The sequence below is a fragment of the Budorcas taxicolor genome, chromosome 1 (assembly GCF_023091745.1).
Source record: "Budorcas taxicolor isolate Tak-1 chromosome 1, Takin1.1, whole genome shotgun sequence".
In the NCBI taxonomy this organism is placed as follows: Eukaryota; Metazoa; Chordata; class Mammalia; order Artiodactyla; family Bovidae; genus Budorcas; species Budorcas taxicolor.
The window spans coordinates 181,603,586-181,624,944 of record NC_068910.1 but is presented as its reverse complement, the minus strand read 5'-3'; the positions used below and the strand labels follow the sequence as shown (position 1 = coordinate 181,624,944).

The window sequence follows — 21,359 nt, the reverse complement described above, 5'->3', positions numbered from 1 at the left end:
ACAAGAAATATATAGGGCTGATGGGAAGAAAACTAAAACTAATGAAGGGCAAACTAACCTTTTGTAAGAATTTTACAAAGATGTCATTTCTCTCCAAACTGATCGAAAAATTAAACTAGAATGCCAGTGGATTTTCTTTTTTTACAACTAGATAAGCTCGTTTCAAAGTTGGTATCAAAATGTAAACATGCAACAATGGTTTGAAAACTTTGTAAAAAAAGAATAAGGAAAGAGGGATTTTGATACTATTAAGATGTAAAACAATTGTATTGAAGACAGTTTGGTTCCTGTTATGGATAGGCAGATAAATCAGTGGAAAACAACAGGATTCAGAAATAGATCCATACTTCTGTAGCCATTGACTTAAGTCAGCATTTGAATCATGGGTAAAAATACTGCTCTTTTAATATATGGTTTGGGGACAGTTGGCTATTTGTAACAAAAAGGTTTTGCTACTACTTGTTTACCAAAATGAGTTCTGTCTGGGCCAAAAAAGTATGTCTAAAACTACAGAACTAGAAGAAAATGCGGGAGAATTTTCTGCTAATCTTAAAGTAGAATAAGACTTTCTAAACACGATAGAAGTCATATGGGGAAAGTGAGAAGTCTGAGTATATGAAATTATAGATTTCTACATTAGGGGAAGAAAAGAGTCCATAAATTAAGCAAAACAAACAATAAATTAGGGAAAAATATTTTTAGAAAAGAGATGAGTATGAGAAAAGATGAATTTTGATAGTATATTAAGTATAACAAAGACCGATAATAGGAAAGAAAAATAGATAAAGGACAGTAAAAAATAGTCTACAGGACTATTACAGGATACTAAAAAAAGAAATAAGATTATGTGTAAGTGTATTAAAAGGTGCTCAGCTTATTATAAAGGAAAACAAGACACAGTTTTCCACTTAGTAGGTTGGCAAAGGTAAAAATATGAAACAGTGAGTGAGAGTGAGAGAAAAGTCTTTGCTATCAAAAATTATTGGTAGTATAAATTGGTGCAACTTCTTTAAAGGGCATTTCAGTGTACATTATCAAGTAAATTTATATGTCCTTTGACCAGGCAGTTTCTCTCTTACAGGTGTTATTTGTGTACATTTACACAAATGCAAAGTAAATACAGGGTTTGTAATGGAACACAGTGCAACTGAATGAGGCAAAGCTCAATGTGCTTTTATGGAGAAATTTCCAATATAGAAGTATTAAATGAAACAAGAAAGGTTTAAAACTTTTGTGTGTGTGTGTGCATTTATGTATTTAAGGGAGAGATGCTTAATTTCAACAAAAATATTCTGAAATAATATGCAGGAAATATGATAGAGGATTGGTTGTCTTTGTGTCAGTGTTTAGTCTTTAAGTTGTGTCTGACTCTCTTGCGACCCCACGGGCTGTAGCATGCTAGGCTCCTGTGTCAATGGGATTTTCTAGGCAAGTATACTGGAGTGGGTTGCCATTTCCTTCTCCAGGGCCTCTTTCTGACCCACGGATGGAACCCACATCTCCTGAATTGGCAGGCGAGTTCTTTACCACTGAACCACCAGAGAGGCTTATTTTTGAGGCATGTCTTTTTATATAGTTTGTGTTTTTATTGCTATATACATGTATCTCCTCTCTCAAGGAAAACTATCAATAGTTTAATAATAATAATAGCTGATGCTTCTATGAGTCCAAATTGCCAAAATGTTTAAAAGAAATTGAGATTTATTAGGGGTTCTTAAATAAATTTATAGTTCCACATTAATTTCCACAGTATGTCATGTAAAAAATCTTAATTTTATCACACTGTGAAAGTTTTGGATTTTTCTTATTTGACTTGTTTATGAGTATTGTATGATTATAACTTGTGCTAATAAATATTATATTCCTGTTTATAATTCTTTATCACTAACAGATTTTATCTTCTTTTTCCAGCAAAAAACGGCCCCATCTACGATGTGGTTTGGAATTCTAGTTCTACTGAGTTTTGTGCCGTGTATGGTTTCATGCCTGCCAAAGCGACAGTTTTCAACCTGAAGTGCGATCCTGTGTTTGACTTTGGAACTGGCCCTCGTAATGCGGCCTACTACAGCCCTCATGGACATATATTAGTACTAGCTGGATTTGGGAATCTGAGGGGACAAATGGAAGTGTGGGATGTCAAAAAGTACAAACTTATCTCTAAACCAGTGGCCTCTGATTCTACATATTTTGCTTGGTGCCCAGATGGTGAGCATATTTTAACAGCCACGTGTGCTCCACGGTTACGTGTTAATAATGGGTACAAGATTTGGCATTATACGGGCTCTGTCTTGCACAAGTATGATGTACCATCAAATGCAGAATTATGGCAGGTTTCTTGGCAGCCATTCTTAGATGGAATATTTCCAGAAAAAGCAATAACTTACCAAGTAGTTCCAAGTGATGTACCTAGTGAAGAACCTAAAGTTGCAACAGCTTATAGACCCCCAGCTTTAAGAAATAAACCAGTCACCAATTCCAAACTGGTAAGTCGAGTTTTACTACTTTGGTAGGAAAAGGTTTTTCAATGCAGAGTTCCCTAGATCTTTTCTTTTTTTAAATTTATTTATTAATTTTTATTGGAGTATAATTGCTTTACAATGTTGTGTGTGTGTTTGCTGTTCAGCAAAGTGAATCAGCTATATGTATATATATATTCCCTCTTTTTTAGGCTTCCTTCCCATTTAGGTCACCACAGAGCACTGAGTAGAGTTCCCTGTGCTATACAGTAGGTTCTCATTTGTTATCTATTTAATATATAGTATCAGTAGTGTATATGTCAAACCCAATCTCCCAATTCATCCCTCCCCTTCTTCCCCCCCGGTATCCATATATCCATTCTTTATGCCCTAGATCTTTTTCTCATGCATGTTTTTGTGTTACTTGGTGTCTGATTAGAAGATATAAACTCTAGGGTAGAAATTGTGGAGGACCTGCTGCTGAAGATGGTGAAAGGTTGTTAACTTGGCAAAGTAATTAATGTAAAATCTTGGGAGAGATGAGTGGGTGTGACTTAACTGGCTGTAGAGTGTGGGCTCAAATTCAAATGCCTTTCAAGCTAGGCTGGTAGTGTGAGACAGTGGTGAGTGGTAGGGAGGGGTGAAAGAGAGAGAACATTCCCTCTTTAAAGGCCATAGCAACTGCACAACAGCAGCCTTTTGTTTCCACAGGAGATTTTTAGGCCCAGTTTGCCAAAATGTTTGATTTTTCAAGACAAAACAAGTCTGGATGCTTGTATGAAATGCCTCAATTTTTTTAAGACACCACTGATCAAACAAAACACACTTGTCCTTGGACCATTGGATCCTTACCTCTGATGCAAAATTGTGGTTCGAGTATTGGTCAGATTCTAATCTACTATAAAATGTTTGAGAGCTCAGGAGAGAGCATTTATTAATGACATGAGTTTCTGTGATGAGGTTGAGGAATCAAGTTACTCTAAGAATGAACAACAAAATTACTGATATTAATAGAAAGGTACTTTACAGGTGGCTCAGTGGTAGAGAATCTGCCTGCCAATGCAGGAGACACAGGTTTGATCTCGGAGTCAGGAAGATCCCTTGGAGGAAGAAATGGCAACCTGCAGCAGTATTCTTGCCTGGGAAATCCCGTGGACAGAGGAGCCTGGCAGGTTGCAGTCTATAGGGTCAAAAAGAGTTGGACATGGCTTAGTGACTGACCACAAGCCCAAGACGATACATTAGGTGTACTGTCCTAACATGCACCTAACGTACGGGCTTGTTCTCAGCCGCGAAGTCTGTCCAATTATATAGTCACGAAATGATTAGGCACTCAGGGAAGTAGATACTTTTTCAAAGGATAAACATTTCTGTGCTTCCCTTATGCCACTTATGTGCTGTGCTGTGCTTAGTATTTAAACATTTTTGTTGCATTGTTATTTAGTAAAAATATATAACAAATTAAGCCCTATTTACTGTTTTTTGTCTTTAGATTTTTTAAAAAGGATATATTAGTCTTAAAATTTGTTCTCTCTCAATTGAAATTTTTCTTACACAAGATTAAAAAAAAGAAGTGACCTCAACCCATCCTGCTTTCTGAATCTGTGCAAGTTAGCACAAGAGAAAGAAATTCTGGATTATTAATAGTATATATTTTTGTTCTCTGACTCATAAAATTAATTTGTTTTGGTCAGTGGAGGGAGAAAAATCAAAATAGAAAGAATATACTTTGAAAATAATGGGAAAAAAACTATGTAAGAGCTTCTTAAAACCAAACTTTTTTGACAGTTAAGATTTCCACTAAATTTTTGCTTTTGTATATAACCTGGGGATTATGTGACCCTGTCACATCATTTTAGTTGAAGGAGCTACATGCCTATGAATGAGAAATTTTTGTATGTATTAATTCCAGAAAAGAGCTAAATGGCAAATTAAATATTGTCAAGAAATTACTAGAAACAAAGATAGCCTGGTTGATAATTTCACAAAGAAAGAGGGTTACATAGAAGAAGGAGGAAAGAATGTGTTTGGATTCTTCCCCCTGAAGAAAAAAGGTTACTTTTTTTATAAGTAAAAAGTTTATATATTAATTAAAGAAGTATTTCTTGGCTTTCAGAAAAGCTTCACTTTTTTAAAGTTTTTATTTTTACTTTATTTTGCTTTACAATACTGTATTGGTTTTGCCGTACATTGACATGAATCAGCCATGGGTGTACATGAGTTCCCAATCCTGAACCCCCCTCCCACCTCCCACCCTATATCATGTCTGGATCATCCCCGTGCACCAGCCCCAAGCATCCTGTATCCTGTATCGAACATAGACTGGCAATTCGTTTCTTATCTGATAGTATGCATGTTTCAATGCCTTTCTCCCAAATCATTTCACCCTCTCTCTCTCCCACAGAGTCTAAAAGTCCGTTCTATACATCTGTGTCCCTTGCTGTCTTGCATAGAGGGTTATCATTACCATCTTTCTAAATTCCATATATATGTGTTAGTATACTGTATTGGTGTTTTTCTTTCTGGCTTACTTCACTCTGTATAGTAGGCTCCGGTTTCATCCACCTCATTAGAACTGATTCAAATGTATTCTTTTTAATGGCTGAGTAATACTCCATTGTGTATATGTACCACAGCTTTCTTATCCATTCATCTAAAGCTTCACTTTTATACAATGTGTTCATCAGAACGATGTTAGAGTTAATGTTACTGAAGAAACAAGTTTTATTAGTAAGAATGAAATTGCTGAGTATGAATAGTTTAAAGGCAGCATTCAGATTATAGCAAAGTTGAGTAGACACATACTAAAGCCAGAAAAGCTTGTGATCCATAATAACTGTGTGGATTTTTTTAATCTAAAATGAAAGTCTGTCAATGGCTACATGATGCTTATAGAGTGGAAGAGACTTCATCCTTTCTTATTGCATCTTTCTTAATTGCTTTGTCTGTTTTTGAAGTTCTCATGAGTGGAAACTTTTCAACTAAAGCAAGATACTATATAGAAGAGCTCACAATTGAAAAAATTTTGATGTATAACACAAATGTTCAGTAAATATTAGTATATCTTTAACTATCATTATGAGCAGTGGATATAAAAAAAGTAAAAGGCTTGCTGTGCAAATTTGTTTCTTGTACAAATATGAATTCTTATATATTCAGTTGCTTTAAGTAGGGTATGTTCACACATAGAACCTTGATGCTTTCTATAGTTAGTGCAGCTGCTAAGATAAAAATCACCTTATGATTTTTTGCTATTACTCTGTATCTTAAATGTTTGATCCCTGCCTATTTGATTATGGCACTTGTTAAGTACAATGCAGATGACACCACCCTTATGGCAGAAAGTGAAGAGGAACTAAAAAGCCTCTTGATGAAAGTGAAAGAGGAGAGTGAAAAAGTTGGCTTAAAGCTCAACATTCAGAAAACAAAGATCATGGCATCTGGTCCCATCACTTCATGGCAAATAGATGGGGAAACAGTGGAAACAGTGTCAGACTTTATCTTTTGGGGCTCCAAAATCACTGCAGATGGTGACTGCAGCCATGAAATTAAGAGGCTTACTCCTTGGAAGGAAAGTTATGACCAACCTAGATAGCATATTCAAAAGCAGAGACATTACTTTGCCAACAAAGGTACGTTTAGTCAAGGCTGCGGATTTTCCAGTGGTCATGTATGGATGTGAGAGTTGGACTGTGAAGAAGGCTGAGTGCCGAAGAATTGATGCTTTTGAGCCGTGGTGTTGGAGAAGACTCTTGAGAGTCCCTAGGACTGCAAGGAGATCCAACCAGTCCATTCTGAAGGAGATCAGCCCTGGGTGTTCTTTGGAAGGACTGATGCTAAAGCTGAAACTCCAGTACTTTGGCCACCTGATGCGAAGAGTTGACTCATTGGAAAAGACTGATGCTGGGAAGGATTGGGGGCAGGAGAAGAAGGGGACGACAGAGGATGAGATGGCTGGATGGCATCACTGACTTGATGGACGTGTGTCTGAGTGAACTCTGGGAGTTGGTGATGGACAGGGAGGCCTGGCGTGCAGCGATTCATGGTGTCACAAAGAGTCGGACACAACTGAGCGACTGAACTGAACTGGACTGAAGTACAATACAGCTCTGAGACCTAGTACTCAAAATACTTCATGGAGATCTGGTCCTTTTGATGTGCTGAATATGGATAGTTTAAGAGACAGTTAGCATTCAGATTATAGCAAAGTTGAGAGAAATCAATAAGTAGATGAATCTGATAAGAAGTTGAGTACTATTATTTATACTACATGTTGCCTGAAATGACTCTGGTGTTACTGTGTCCCAGCTTCATTGGAACATAATTTACCTATAAAATTGTAAGATATTTAGAGGGTACATCATAGTGATTTGCTATACATTGAAAAGGTTTCCTCTCACCTGGGGATTAACACATCCATCACCTTATTTATTTATTTATTTTTGAGAACATTTGAATTCTGCTCGCAAGGAATTTGAGCTGTACAGTCATGCAATACAGTGTTATCAAGTATAGTCATCATGTTTTACATTAAATCCTTCTTGATCCTATGTGTAATTCACCCTCTTATTGAATGTAGTTAATAATTATAGAAATACCTGATGATGAAAATGATTGCTTGTTTTCATTGTATAGTCTGACAAGTTGCTTAGTTTTTTAAAGGCTTCTTCATTATGTTAGCTGGATTTATAATTATGTAATTTATTTACCCCTTCCTATTCGATTTGTTTTCTTACTGTCGGTTTTTTTTCCATTTATCTTCTAATCTCTGATTTTGCAAGTAAAGATCTATGAATTGACTATTTGTGCAAAGAAAATAATTGAGGCAACTGGATTTCTTTTGGCAGTAGTCAGATCCAAAAGGACCACAGAAGAAGCTATTGTTAGTATCTAATTTTATAAAAATCATGTGTCAGTGGTAGTACTAAGAAAAATGACATTGTTTAAACAAAAATAAAGTGAGTTTTGCTGGCTCTTATATAATAGAAAGATATCGTATATAAACTAATAGGAAGATCCTTATTAAATCCATCCTGACCATCGAAGTAAACCTGCCACAAGAGTTTTGAAATATTCTTTGCCAGTGAACTTAAGATAAATTTGATAAAATAAATTTGTCGTGTAGTAGCTAAATTGTATAATTTGTTATATATGTTTTTAAAAACATGGACTCCATTTCAAAATCATTTATTTGTATTTTCCATAGCATGAAGAAGAACCACCTCAGAATATGAAACCACAACCAGGAAATGATAAGCCATTATCAAAAACAGCCCTTAAAAATCAAAGGAAGCATGAAGCTAAGAAAGCTGCAAAGCAGGTACTTGGGGCACTTATCTTTTCAAACCCAAACAGACCAAACCAGTTAAATTAGCTTCTATGCCTTAAAGTTTAAAGAATTGTAGTCCTAAAAACTTGATTGGTAGATTATAAAATGTAATTGGAGTTAGACATAAGTAGCCAAAATGTCTCTTTTGTGTTTACCTATGAATTTCTCAGTAGTCCTGTATGTGTAACGTGGGACTGAGGGAACTGGGACTGACCTTAAGACCTGAAACCCTAGTGGGATTATGTAGTGTGTTACTTTCAACAGACTGTTTGGAGGAGCCTGGGTGAAGTGGTATAGTTTGCTTTCTTAAACCATGTATTTAGGACAGACCAGAAATTACATGATTATAAAGCCATTTTGTCACTCAGTAGATTGCTACAGGAAACTGTTCAACTAGAAATCTAAATACCAGAAGTATCCAAACAGTAGAATTGTTCTAAAATAATTTTTTAATATACTTCGTAGTTGAAAAACAACAATTGACAAGTAAATAGTGACGGCTTGTGGCTTATGGTGGTAGTGAGACCAGCTGGGCTAGAAATATGTGGTTAGTAAAGTTGTGGTAATCACATTTTTGAGGTTCAGACAGTTTGGTCTTGCCTATTAATGCTTAGATTTTGACAGTTCTAGGTTACTTGGGTGTTTTGGTAGGCAGTTACTATTTTAAGGTACAGAATTTCTTTCATCTTCAGTCACTCAGTCGTAACCAACTCTTTGTGACCTCAGGGACTGTAGCCTCCTAGGCTCTTCTGTCCTTGGGATTCTCCAGGCAAAAATACTGGAGTGGTTGCCATTTCCTTCTCCAGTAGAATTTCATTGTGTAACCATATTCTGCTAAAATCTGGGCTTAAAGTATTGGTGTGTTCTTTTGTAGTTGATATAGTTTTATCTCCAGAAAGACATGTAAATAACCCAGGCTTTGGTGATTCCAAGTAAAATAATCTAGCCCACGTATTAGACTTGTGTGAAAGCAGGACTTAGCCTCTCATCAGAGTGGGTAGGGATCTCTGCTGGTCCCGAATGTTACAGACTAGTAGCTAAGATTCCTTTTTTGTTGTTGTTGGTTTTCCAGCTAATGATTATAGGTGTAATTGACAAATAAAAATCTTAAAATGTCCAACATGATGATATGATATAGGTATACATTGTAATAGGATTCCTGCAATCAAGTTAATTAACACATATATCACCTTACGTATTTACTTCTGAGGGATGGAACATTTAAATTCTGCTTTCTTACCAAATTTCAATCACTGTGTTCAGTATAATACAACATTATCAACTACAGTCACCATATTATACATGATATCCTCAAACCTTATTCATCCTATAACTGAAAGTTTGTACCCTTTTACCAGCCCCTTCCCATTTCTCCCATCCCCCATTCCCTCTAGCTTCTGACAGCCACCATTTCTACTCTCCATTTATGTGATTGTGACTTCTCTCTTTTTTTAGATTCCACTTATAAGTGATGTCATGCAGTATTTATCTGTTTGTCTTTCTCTTTCTGGCTTTTTGCACTTAGCATAATGACCTACAGGTTCATAGATGTTGTTGCAAATGGTAGGATTTCCTTTTTATTTATTTATTTTTTTATGGTTGGATACTATTCTACTCTATATATGTTTAATGTTTATATATTACATTTTCTATATTCATTCTTTTGTTGACAGACACCTTAGCTTGTTTCCATACCCTGGCTATTATAAATAATATTGCGACAAACCTGGGAGTACAGATACCTCTTTGGGATAATGATTTTGTTTCCTTTGGATGTATACCCAGAAGAGAGATTGCTGGATCATATGGTAGCTCTGTTTGATTTCTTGAGGAACTGCCATCCTGTTTTTTACAATGATTGTATAAGATTCCTTCTAATTGAGATTTAAGGGTCTTCAGAAATCTTTTCAACACAGAATCCTATTCTTATAAGTGATATTTCTTCCTCTTTATCAAAAGATATTTTTAATATGACCATTGCTGGTACTGAGCTAAGTAAATTCCCTTTGTAATAAAATATTAGTTGTTTATTTTGTGTGTTTTTCTGATACTTGAATACATAAAATTTTGGGAAGAGGGTTGTAGACTCAGTTTTCTAATTCAGAAAAACTAGTATTAAAATAGTGACTTTCTTAATGATATCCCTGTGGCTCTTTTGAAAAAACAATGAGTGCTTTTACTGTAAAACGTAATAATTACAGAAACACTCTCCCACACCCACTTCATACAGCCATATAATCACCGACACATGTTATTTACTAAAGATGATACTACTAACCCATCATTATGGAGTTGCTCTTTGCATGTTTTCTCAGAGCAAAATGTTTTCTACTTTCAAGATAATTCTATCAGTATGCAAAGAATTATTATTTTTTTTGAGACAACTGGTTGAAGTTAGTAAAAGTTACGATTGTGCGGTAGAATGAAGGTAAACAGTCTATGATAGGACCTCACCTTAACCAGACCTTCTTTCTTATGCCTGACTGTGAATTAAGGAACCAAAGAGAAGGAGTCAGATGTATATAATCTAACCAAGTACTTTTATAAATTTATGGTGATTCTATGAACTTATCATCTTTATCAAAAATAATTGAAACAAAGAGTTTAATTTTATCATATGCATAGCCTTTCCAGAGAATGACCAGAATTTAAATATAGTAACATAGACACCTTGACTTACTCTTTGTTTTTTAAAATATGGAGAAATTGTATCATATTTCACTCAGCTTTAATAGTTTTTTATATGATATTAATCTTCCTAGAAAATTAGTATTCTCAGCTGATTACAAACAACTACATTTTATTTTTTTGGACATGCCACCCAGCTTACAGGCTCTTAGCTCTCCCACCAAAGATGGAACCCAGGCCCTCAGCTGTGAAAGTGGACTGCCAGGATATTCCCACAAACAACTAAACTGAAAAAAATGGGGGACTTCCCTGGTGATCCAGTGGCTAAGACTCTGCATTTCCAGTGCAGAGGACCTGAGTTCAATTGCTGGTCAGGGGACTAGATCCCACATGCCACAGCTAAAGGATTCTGCGTGCTGCAGTGAAGATCAGACCCAGTATGATTTGACCCAGTACTATTTGACCCAGTACGGCCCAAAAATAAATAAAAATAAATAATTTTTTTAAGTTTTTTTTTTTAATCAGATTTCAAAAGTGAATTTTGGTAGGCAAAGTGTGTCTGTTTTCCTTTTATCTACTCTTCTCCTTTGATTTTTTATTGTGAAAAATACCAAACTACACCATATTATCAGAATTTACAAGCTCCTTAAGAGTCAAAACTAAATAATTTCTTTCTGAATACTCTTAAATGCTCAGTAATGTTTTCATATAAAAGGTTAGGAATTAACATTTGTGGATTGTAGTGTACGAATTAGAACCAACATGACTCTAAAAAAGAAAAAAAAATGCTCCAATTCTGCACTGTCTAAAAATTCTCTGGCAGACATTTTTAGGTTTGGAGATCTAGAAGTGATACCCTGTCCCATGTTCCCCTGGGATGCTTTGGGAGTTTGGAGTATTCTACCCAGAACTCTAAGAGGTTCTCGAGTCTTGCAGAGTCTGTATATTCCATTGGGAACTCTGTAAGGAAGTAGAAGCCCTACTTAAAAAGTTTTCCATGGCACAGTGTTGCCGAGCTGAATTGATCTGATTGTAAATAAATCTCTATGGGACTTACCCTGTAGCATCATCTGTTATATGTACTTGAGTTTACATACTCATAGTTTTGGAGGATATCCCAAGAGTGATACTTCACATACCTTAGTTAGATAAGCCCTCTCACATTTCCAAATCATCCATATAATGGCACATCCCAAAATAACCAAAAATCTAGAATGTTTATTGGCTGAAACAATAATCTCCTTGTTTATTTCATTTCTAGGTCATTTCATCTCTTTCCCTTTGTTATTATATTACTAATTATATTTTACATTACTAACATAATATTTTTATTACATTTTGCTAATATTACTAAAATCCTTGTTTTTTTTCGCTGCATCACGTGTCTTGAGGGATCTTTAGTTACTGGACCAGGGGTTGAACCTGTGTGCCCTGCAGTAGAAGCACAGGGTCCTAAAACCACTAGGCCACCAGGGAATTCCCCAATATGCTATTGTTTTTTATTTTATTATTATGTTACTTTAAATTACAGATCTTGCCTTTTGGATATCTCATTGTACTGAAATATTTTTTTAAGCTTCATTATAACTATTATGGGATGATATAACATACTTGAGGCCAGCAATTCAGTTGCTTTCTTTATATAGAGTGTATAAAAGATAAAATCATATTTTTTTTATAAAAGGCTATGTTTGTTGAAATACTTCAGTGATTTCATTTTTGAAAACTTAATTCTTGAAAATATTTCCTGCAGGAAGCAAGAATTGACAAGAGTCCAGATATGGCACCTGTTCCTACCCCACAAAGCACACCACTAAATACTATTTCTCAGTCAACTTCTGGGGACCCTGAGACAGACAAAAAAATCAAGAACCTAAAGAAGGTGGGAGGCTTCAGTGAAAAGCACATGTGTTTATTGAAAGAACACATGAGAATTATATAGAGGAAATAGTGTTTAGATGCCTAAAGACAGGCATCTGAGAGGTTTGTAGCAATCCTTGTTGTTGCTTTCTCACCATGAAATACTGTAACTTAGGAATGGTACTGATTTTAGTTTTATTCACAGATGTCTAAGGGATATTAGTCCTTTATTGTTGATTTTTAGAGTAATAAGAAATAATGTACATTTGAACATGTTTATACTCACTACATCATTATACCCTTGTGAGACAGGTAGGACAGATATTCATCTCATTTTTAAAGATGAAGAAAGAGGAACAAAAGGAAGTTTATTGACTTGTCAAATGCAATCACTGTGTGATGGTGGCCTAGGAGGTAAAATCAGGTTTCTAGAGCACTTCCCAGGCTACGTTACGAAGTTTCTCTTAAAGCTAAAGACATGGTCCAGGTATCATGAGGTACTGAAATAAATGGTGAAATTAGACATATATTTACATAATGTATATATATATACATAGATGTACATGTATAGTAATATTAAAATTTTGAAAAATACCAAATTTCATGTTCTTAATGTATACAATTTTATGCTTAATTTTGAAAGTAGATTGTCCATTCTGAAATTGCTTTTTCTTTCTTCCTTTTGCCTCCTGTTTGGTGTTTACAGAAACTGAAAGCAATTGAACAGCTGAAAGAACAAGCAGCAGCTGGAAAACAGCTAGAGAAAAATCAGGTCTTTTCTGCATTTTTCATTCGGGCTTATAGTTACTACCACCCTTCCCCTTTTTATTACAAGCAACTATTTAATCCCATTAAAGAGTATATAGATTTTAAAACTTATTTGGAAATACACAAGGATGGGAGAAATGTGGATCATGATGAATGAGGGAGTCCCTGTTTCCTGTGACACATACTGATGCTGTAGCTGCTGGCTTCTTATGTTAGACAAATAGAAGATTCTCTTCTTTTCTGTATCTCAGGTTGCACTGTCCTGTTTCCCCTTTTCCTTCCTCCTGTCCTCCACACTTTGAAGCACAAATGTAGAATGGAAGATTTATTAGACTTAGAGAATGCAGTAAGACAGCTCTGTTTTTTGTCTCCTTGATTCATCAATTCGGTCGCTCAGTCGTGTCCAGCTCTTTATGACCCCATGGACTGCAGCACACCAGGCTTCCCTGTCCATCACCAACTCCTAGAGCTTGCTCAAACTCATGTCCATTGAGTCACTGATGCTATCCAACCATCTCATCTTCTCTTGTCCCCTTCTCCTGCCTTCAGTCTTTCCCAGCATCAGGGTCTTTCAAATGAGTCAGTTCTTCACATCAGATGGCCAAAGTATTGGAGCTTCAAGTTCAGCATGTCCTTCCAGTCAATATTCAGGACTGATTTCATTTAGGATTGGCTGGTTTGATCTCCTTGCAGTCCAAGGAACTCTCAAGAGTCTTCTTCAACACCACAGTTAGCATCAATTCTGTGGCACTCAGCTTTCTTGACAGTTCAACTCTCACATCCATACGTGACTACTGGAAAAACCATAGCTTTGACAAGGACCTTTGTTGGCAATGTCTCTGCTTTTTAATATGCTAAGTTGGTCATAGCTTTTCTTCCATGGAGCAAGCATCTTTTAATTTCATGGCTGCACTTACCATCTGCAGTGATTTTAGAGCCCCCAAAAATAAAGTCTGTCACTGTTTCTATTATTTCCCTATCTATTTGCCATGAAGTGATGGGACTGGATGCCATGATCTTCATCTTTTGAATGTTGAGTTTTAAGCCAGCGTTTTCACTTTCCTCTTTCACTTTCATCAAGAGGCTCTTTAGCTTCTCTTCACTTTCTGCCATAAGGGTGGTGTCATCTGCATATCTGAGGTTACTGATATTTCTCCTGGCACTCCTGATTCCAGCTTGTGCTTCATCCAGTCTGGCATTTTGCATGATGTACTCTGCATAGAAGTTAAATAAGCAGGGTTACAATATACAGCCTTAATGTATTCCTTTCCAAATTTGGAAACAGTCTGTTGTTCCATGTTGGGTTCTAACTGTTGCTTCTTGACCTACATACAGCTTTCTCAGGAGGCAGGTCAGGTGGTCTGGTATTCCCATCTCCTTCAGAATTTTCCACAGTTTGTTGTGATCCATACAGTCAAAAGCTTTAGCATAGTCAATGAAGCAGCAGTAGATTTTTTTCTGGAATTCTCCTGCTTTTTCTGTGATCCAGTGGATGCTGGAAGTTTGATCTCTGGTTCCTCGGCCTTTTCTAAATCCAGCCTGAACATCTGGAAGTTTCACGGTTCACGTACTATTGAAGCCTAGCTTGGAGAATTTTGAGTATTATTTTACTAGCATGTGAGATGAGTGCAATTGTGTGATAGTTTGAGCATTCTTTGGTGTTGCCCTTCTTTGTGATTGGAGTGAAAACTGACCTTTTCCAGTCCTGTGGCCACTGGTGAGTTTTCCAAATTTGCTGGCATATCAAGTGTAGTACATTCACATCATCATCTTTTAGAATTTGAAATAGCTCAACTGGAATTCTGTCACCTCCACAAGCTTTTTTCATGTGATGCCTCCTAAGGCCCACTTGACTTCACATTCCAGGATGTCTGCCTCTAGGTGAGTGATCACACCATCATGATTATCTGGGTCATGAAGATCTTTTTTGTATAGTTCTGCTGTGTATTCTTGCCACCTCTTCTTAATATCTTCTGCTTTTAGGTCCATACTGTTTCTGTCCTTTATTGTGCCCATCTTTGCATGAAAAGTTTCCCAGGTATCTCTAATTTTCTTGAAGAGATCTCTAGTCTTTCCCATTCTGTTGTTTTCCTCTATTTCTTTTCATTGAGCACTGAGGAGAACTTTCTTATGTCTCCTTGCTATTCTTTGGAATTCTGCATTAAGATGGAGGTATCTTTCCTTTTCTCCTTTGCCTTTAGCTTCTCTTCTTTTTCAGCTATTTGTAAGGCCTCCTTAGACAACCATTTTGCCTGTTTACATTTCTTTTCCTTGGGGATGGCCTTGATCACCACCTCCTATACAGTGTCACAAATCTCTGTCCATAGTTCTTCAGGCACGCTATTAGATCTAATCCCTTGAATCTGTCACTTCCACTGTATAATCGTAAAGGATTTGATTTAGGTCATATCCAAATGGTCTAGTGGTTTTCCCTACTTTTCTTCAATTTAAGTCTGAATTTGGTAATAAGGAGTTCATGATCTGAGCCGCTGTCAGCTCCCACTCTTGTTTTTGCTGACTGTAGATAGCTTTTCCATCTTCAGCTGCAAAGAACAGAATCAGTCTGATTTTGGTATTGACCATCTGGTGATATCCATGTGTAGAGTCTTCTCTTGTGTTGTTGGAAGAGGGTGTTTGCTATGACCAGAGCATTCTCTTGGCAAAACTCTATTAGCCTTTGCCCTGCTTCAGTCTGTACTCCAAGGCCGAAGTTGCCTGTTACTCCAGGTGTTTCTTGACTTCCTACTTTTGCATTCCAGTCCCCCATGACGAAAGCGACGTATTTTTTGGTGTTAGTTCTAGAACGTCTTATAGGTCATCATAGAAACTGTTCCAGCTTCTTTGGCATTAATGGTTGAGCATAGACTTGGATTACTGAGATATTGAATGGTTTGCCTTGGAAATGAACAGAGATCATTCTGTCATTTTTGAGATTGCCCCCAAGTACTTGATTCATATCAAACAACAAATTAGACCTTGTTTCTAATCTGTGTTTTTTAAATCTGTGGTTACCAAAAAATCTGGTAAAGTCTCAGGTATATTCTTTCTCTAAATTTTTTCTCTTTTGCTATGTGGCTATTGATCTAATAATTATTTTCATTTCCTGTTTAATAACTATTGTTTTAAACTTTTCTAGTTGGAGAAAATTCAGAAAGAGAAAGCCCTTCTTCAAGAGCTGGAAGATTTGGAACTGGGAATTTAAAGATTCACAGAAAGCAAGCTGGTTACCAGAAATCACTGCAAACGTATTTTCTGTTAAACCCATCAGTGTACATAGAAATATCCATGTGCCCACATTTAACGTTCACTTATAATTTTGACCATTTATCTAAGATTCTACATATCTATACAATTACTTAATATGTCTGTTAAATTGATTTTTACATCCTGCATCCTGTATCATGTCAACATACGATACAGAAAGAAGACATATGATTTTCTGTTTAGCTAAGCTTGACAGATTGAAAGACTAATGTCATTGTTTTTTAGTAGGAGACAGTATTTACCATATCAATGAATAAAAAGATTTTAATTTTAATCATTGTCGACTCTTTTAAGTTCTTCAGTTAACAAGTTCTTTATTAATTTACAAAGACAAGTTTTGGAAATTTTTCCTTTGAATATATAACATAACTATCTTGATCCTAAAAGATTATATGGTCGAACATTAAAGAAAAGCCTTAAAATCAGGTTGTACTAAATATATTAAATTGTTTATATTATTGGTAGTATTTGAAGTAAAGTTTTTCTGACTGGTTTTAAAGTATGAACTTTAAAAAAGAAAATAATAAGACATTTTGATATTTCAGGTAATAAACCTGGCCATTTAATGACAAGGTAATATTTTCTAAATGTGAACTATGATTATTTTGCTGTAGTTGTCTTGATTGTTGTGGTTGTTCACTTATATGATGAATAAAAGATGTACTGGTAACCCAAGACATTCAGCTATCAAAACTGATTTATATTTGGTTTTGGAGTCTGTTACAGCTACTTTTTAAAAATCTGATTTACATTTGAAGTTATTACATTTACATTGATACAGATTTTAATTATCCAGAGCTAATATTTAAGCTAAGTAAAAGAAAAGAATTTAGGAATACTTTGAGAGAGATACACAGGTAACTGAACTTCCTGATGTCCCAAAGCTACAAATAAGATTTGGTACAGATCTAATGAATTAAAGTTGGAGTGTTTTGTTTTTATTTTTTCCCTTCAGTGGAAGCACAGAGTCTTAACCACTGGACCGCTGTCAAAGTCCCTTGAGTGGTATTTTAAATGTTTTGTGTGCCGAGTGAATGTGGACACATACACACTCGTGTACATATAATTTCTTTCAACATTAATTCATTTTTGATAATAGAAATATAAACTTTTTAAAAGTAATATAATGTATTTTTCTAATAAAATGTTAAGCAATTCACCTTAAGCCAGTGTAATATTTTTTGACCAAGCAGCCTAAGCTTTCTTAATTTAAAAGTTTTAAATTACCAATTTACACAGTTTACAGCAAATATATTAATCATTTTTAAATGTTCTTCTTAAGGGAATTCCCTGGCGTTCAGTGATTAGGACTTGGTGTTCTCACTGCCCAGGGCCTGAGTTCAATCCCTAGTTGGCAGACTAAGATCCCACACACTGTGTGCCATGACAGTGAGTAAATCAGTAATCAGTAAATCTTATCAATCAATGTATGGGAATTTCCTGGTGATTCAGTGGTTAGGACTCTGTACTTCAACTGTAAGGGGCACGCATTCGATCCTGCATGCCATGTGGCACCCCCCAAAATTTTTTTAATGAAATGTTTATCTTAGAAGTGTTATCATTGAACCTTTTGTTTTAGTCAGATGCTTTTTAATTGCTCCAAGGTGACTGTTCCTATTAAAATTAGATTACATGGACTCAGTTTTTAAATTGTCTTTATTTCTGTAATCAATCTATTTAATTTTTTCCAAAGAAATGTTTTATTTCTGTGTGCTAAGTTGCTTCAGTCGTGACCGACTCTTTGCGACCCTATGGACAGTAGCTTGTTAAGCTCCTCTATCCATGTGATTCTCAGGCAGTATATTGGAGTAGTTGCCTTGCCCTCTTCCAGGGAATCTTCCCAACCCAGGGATCAAACCCGTGTCTCCTGCATTGGCAGGCAGGTTCTTTTACCACTGCTGCTGCTGCTGCTAAGTCGCTTCAGTCGTGTCCGACTGTGTGACCCCATAGACGGCAGCCCACCAGGCTCCCCGGTCCCGGGGATTCCCCAGGCAAGAACATTGGAGTGGGTTGCCATTTCCTTCTCCAAGGCATGAAAGTGAAAAGTGAAAGTGATGTCGCACAGTCTAGCATCATGTTTATTTCTGAACACATATCAATGTAAAAATCACTGAGATGTTCTTGGACTACATATTTTATTTTTATTTTAAATATATATATATATTTCTTTAGGGCACAAAAAATGTGACTAGTAGATTTATTGATCTTCATTATTATGCAAAACTTCTAACTATCTTTAGTAATGATAGTACTTGCATTCATGGAGTCACAGAGTCAGACATGACTGAGCGACTAAACAACAAATACTTGGCATTCGACCCTTGTTCATTATAAATGGACATGCAGAAAGCAAATGAGTTCAGACACATACAACTAAAAATGTGTAACTGCATATTACTCTTGTAGTCACTGATGACAAAAGATTTTCTCATATTCATACTGGTGGCCTATTCCATGCTCATGTGCCAGTCTCCATCTGAGCAGAAAAAATAACTATCCAGTTAATGAAATGATCTAAAATTTTCCAGCTTTTAAATTGTTGAAAATATGGGAATTAGGACAAAGCATATTACATTATATTTTATAAAACAATGAATGAATCTACTCTCTCAAAAGAAATGAGTTAGTATTTTTTACAGTTACCTTATGGCTGCTTTAGAAGTTATCTTCTGGCAGTATGAGTAAGGTTATAGAAAAGTGTATAAAGTGATGAAAGTATGCTTGAAAATTTAAATATGTTGTTGTGTATTCATTATAAAGGAAAAAATGTAATTCCTGGATTCTCATAACTCTCTTTTCAGTAATCCTCTCAGAAATATATTTGGAGGACTTTCCTGGCAATCCAGTAGTTAAAACTGCACTTCCAATGCAGGGAACATGGGTTCATTCCCTTGTAGGGTAACTAACATCCCACATGCTGCACAGTATGGCTGGGGAAAAAAAAAAAAAAAGAAACGTATATGGCGTTTGCCATAAGCATCTGTGAAGAACATTATAAGCTTGAGGGGAGGTCCTTCAGTAGCACAAAGGCTCTGATTAGTTACACAAGTTTCCCAGAGAGGGAGGACAAAAAGCAAAAACTCAACTTTCATAGCCAAAAAAAAATTCTCTTAGAAAAGAAATAGAGCTACAATGTCAAGACATGTATGTTGCCAAATAATAACAATTTTTCAAAACAATGCATTTTTTGATGGTTACATTTTTAAGTATGTAAACTTAGAGAAAAAGGTTTGCTTCGGGTATGCACTAAATTGATGACATTGACTACTAGAGTGGAGGGTGGTGAAAAGGAACTTTAGCTTTATCTGAAATGTGTAATTTTTTATACATAAAGGAAAATATAATTTTGTACAATTTTAAAATCATAACCAACTGAGACTAGGCTTCAAACTAGGAAATTCTCTTCCAGTTCAATTTTATGCCTTCTATACACCAGTAATATCTAAGGTAAGGACTCAATGTTATAGGTATTAACATACAATTCATTTGCTCTTTGGAATATGTCACCTAATAACTGAGGCAGCATGAGAGTAAGGTAAATGTTTGCAAAAATGCTTCTCATTTTTTTTTCCCCTAGCAAATTTTAGCAAGTAAATATGGAAAATCTACTGTATTCTTTTATAAATGCCTATTAAGTTGGGATCCATCTTTATCCTGGTCTGTTATCTAATATTTTAAAAATGAGTTTGACTCCTACTTCACATACTGATTCACATATAATTGTTTTTATTATTAATGGGTACCTACATGATCTTTCTGTAATGTATATGACCCTAAGGCTGTAGAATTAAGAAATTTGCCAATATCACCAAGCTAGGATGTGGGATTTAAACCCAGGCAGTCTGATGACAGTCCTTGTGCTCTAGGTCACTATGATAATATTGCTTCTGTATCCTGAGGTAATATATCCTTATGCACTTGATCTAGTGTAATTGTAGATTGTATAAGCATGACTGCTAGACTGTGCACATTTCAATATTCATGGATACTGCCAAATTGCCTTCTGTAAAAGTTTAACTTCTACCAATGAAAGTTTCCCATATTCTTATCCGATCTATAAGGCTTTTGAATTTTTACTAAATCAAGAGAGGGGAAATGATACTTTTTTTGGTTTTGTTACTTCTTTTTATTAGTAATGGGTTATGTATTTTTCCACATTTGAGGGTGGTCTATATTTTTTTAGTGAATTGCTTTTCCTTTTCATTGGCCCATTTCCCTATTTGAGTATTTAGCTTTCATCTTACTGATTTATAAGCATGTCCTATATAGTAACACATTCAGTTCAGTTCAGTCACTCAGTTGTGTCCGACTCTTTGGGACCCCATGAATTGCAGCATGCCAGGCTTCCCTGTCCATCACCAACTCCCGGAGTTCATTCAGACTCACATCCATTGAGTCAGTGATGCCATCCAGCCATCTCATCTTCTGTTGTCTCCTTCTCCTCTTGCCCCCAATTCCTCCCAGCATCAGAGTCTTTTCCAATGAGTTAGCTCTTCGCATGAGGTGGCCAAAGTACTGGAGCCTCAGCTTTAGCATCATTCCTTCCAAAGAAATCCCAGGGTTGATCTCCTTTAGAATGGACTGGTTGGATCTCCTTGCAGTCCTAGGGACTCTCAAGAGTCTTCTCCAACACCACAGTTCAAAAGCATCAATTCTTCGGCACTCAGCTTTCTTCACAGTCCAACCCTCACATCCATACGTGACCACAGGAAAAACCATAGCCTTGACTAGACGGACCTTTGTTGGCAAAGTAATGTCTCTGCTTTTGAATATGCTATCTAGGTTGGTCATAACTTTTCTTCCAAGGAGTAAGCATCTTTTAATTTCATGGCTGCAGTCACCATCTGCAGTGATTTTGGAGCCCCAAAAAACAAAGTCTGACACTGTTTCCACTGTTTCCCCATCTATTTCCCATGAAGTGATGGGACCAGATGCCATGATCTTCATTTTCTGAATGTTGAGCTTTAAGCCAACTTTTTCACTCTCCACTTTCACTTTCATCAAGAGGCCTTTTAGTTCCACTTCACTTTCTGCTGGCACATGGGCTTGGTTGC

At 36.0% G+C, this 21,359-nt stretch overlaps 1 protein-coding gene across 2 annotated transcripts in view; it reads left to right on the top strand.

The window, feature by feature from the left end:
- EIF2A (eukaryotic translation initiation factor 2A) overlaps window positions 1-16,574 on the top strand; it is a 39,065-nt gene extending 22,491 nt beyond the window's left edge. For both annotated transcript variants that reach the window (XM_052638847.1, XM_052638839.1), the window contains exons 10-14: window positions 1,912-2,483; window positions 7,663-7,776; window positions 12,167-12,295; window positions 12,980-13,045; window positions 16,178-16,574. In XM_052638847.1, the coding sequence (XP_052494807.1) occupies window positions 1,912-2,483; window positions 7,663-7,776; window positions 12,167-12,295; window positions 12,980-13,045; window positions 16,178-16,243 (947 nt within the window). In that variant the 3' untranslated portion in view covers window positions 16,244-16,574. The remainder of the gene's footprint in view (window positions 1-1,911; window positions 2,484-7,662; window positions 7,777-12,166; window positions 12,296-12,979; window positions 13,046-16,177) is intronic.
- The last annotated feature ends 4,785 nt before the right edge of the window (window positions 16,575-21,359 follow it).